The following is a 1,681-nucleotide window of genomic DNA, read 5'->3' as shown; positions in this document are numbered from 1 at the left end:
GTCTGAACGTCGTTCCCGTCTGAACGTCTTTCCCGTCTGAACGTCGTTCCCGTCTGAACGTCTTTCCCGTCTGAACGTTGTTCCCGTCTGAACGTCGTTCCTGTTTGAACGTTGTTCCTGTCTGAACGTCGTTCCTGTTTGAACGTCGTTCCTGTCTGAACGTCGTTCCTGTTTGAACGTCGTTCCTGTCTGAACGTCGTTCCTGTCTGAACGTCGTTCCTGTCTGAACGTCGTTCCTGTCTGAACGTCGTTCCTGTCTGAACGTTGTTCCCGTCTGAACGTCGTTCCTGTCTGAACGTCGTTCCTGTCTGAACGTCGTTCCTGTCTGAACGTCGTTCCTGTTTGAACGTCGTTCCTGCATGAGCGTGCTTCAGTTCTGCGCTCTGTGGTTCTGCAGAACGTCATGGCGGCCCAGGAGTGTTCCGTGTGCCGAGCTGCTCAGCTGCCGTCAGACATGGTCAGCCACAAAAACAAGGAGAACGCCGTGGATCTCTTCTGCTCTCACTACTGCGTGACGTCCTTCAAGGCGCTGCCCGCTGAGTGCCAGAACATCAAAACCGTGAGTAGATTCCTGTACAGTTAAAACACGTGTCAAACCCAAGGCGCGGGGGCCAAATCCAGCCCGTGACAGCTTCTCATGCGGCCCTCTGGACTCAACAGAGACACATAATTGTGAAATAATGCACTTAAATATTATTTTATCAATCAGATTACCACCAATTGACATCAATTGGTCAAAATCAACAGATCTCAGCAATTTTTACCACTAATGCATAATTGGCTAATTTTATGCAAAGTGATTCTCACTCCCACCAGCAGGTGGCAGTATTTTTTTTACTCCTAATGCACTCCTGCCTCAGCCCTACTTGATGTCAACAGCTAAGTTTGATTGATGTGGCGAGTAACAAAAAGTCACAAATATCGCCACACATAAATGCAAATATTTCAAAATTGGCTCCACAAAATCTGTGATTTTTATTGCAAAAAATCACAAGAAAGCAAAATATGTTCAATATTATTTAATTTAAAGAAATATTTATTGAACGCAGAGGCAACTACTTCTTAATATTTTAAGAGTTTAACAACTTTAATGTGAACGTCTTTAATCTGAATGTGGAGCAGCGACCGGACGACATGGCCAGACTCATCATCGCTAGCGATGACGGCGCCTGCTGCGGCTGCAGGAAGCAGCTGAAGCGAGCGTCTGCAGTTTACCACTTGAAGAAAACGAAGCAGCTGTTCTGCTCGGAGGCGTGCGTCACTAAAACGCTTCCCCACGTCCAGTTCGACACCAGAAGGTGTTACAACTGCTTCCAGTAAGTCCAGGATGCTTCAGTTATTCTCAAATTTATGCTAAAATATTAAAGTTTTAATTATGACATCAAAACAATAAAAAAAAATTAATACAGAAATGAAGAACAGTATATTTAAAACCTGCTTAAATGTTATTTTCCAAAAGTACGTCCCTAATCTGAATGCATGTACTAATTTACAGTGAAATACTACTGTTGTTCATGATGCATCCAGGAATTTGCTCATTATAAAATGATTAATTTATAGCTGCTGAGTTTCTTTTAGTTCCCAGAAAAACAAAGACAACAGTAAAGTCACATCAGAAATATGAATGTATGTTTACTGATACTAGTGATTAATATAAATAAACATTTACCTGCAGATAAAT

The 1,681-nt window shown here is 42.7% G+C and overlaps 1 protein-coding gene across 1 annotated transcript in view; it reads left to right on the top strand.

The window, feature by feature from the left end:
* LOC103472985 (uncharacterized) overlaps positions 1–1,353 on the top strand; it is a 22,748-nt gene extending 21,395 nt beyond the window's left edge. The window contains exons 20-21 of the mRNA XM_008422870.2: positions 398–559; positions 1,123–1,353. Coding sequence (XP_008421092.1) covers positions 398–559; positions 1,123–1,320 — 360 coding nt within the window. The 3' untranslated portion in view covers positions 1,321–1,353. The remainder of the gene's footprint in view (positions 1–397; positions 560–1,122) is intronic.
* The last annotated feature ends 328 nt before the right edge of the window (positions 1,354–1,681 follow it).

Source organism: Poecilia reticulata, linkage group LG11, assembly GCF_000633615.1.
Source record: "Poecilia reticulata strain Guanapo linkage group LG11, Guppy_female_1.0+MT, whole genome shotgun sequence".
Lineage (NCBI taxonomy): Eukaryota > Metazoa > Chordata > Actinopteri > Cyprinodontiformes > Poeciliidae > Poecilia > Poecilia reticulata.
The sequence above is the reverse complement of the archived record's forward strand: the minus strand, read 5'-3'. Positions and strand labels throughout refer to the sequence as shown.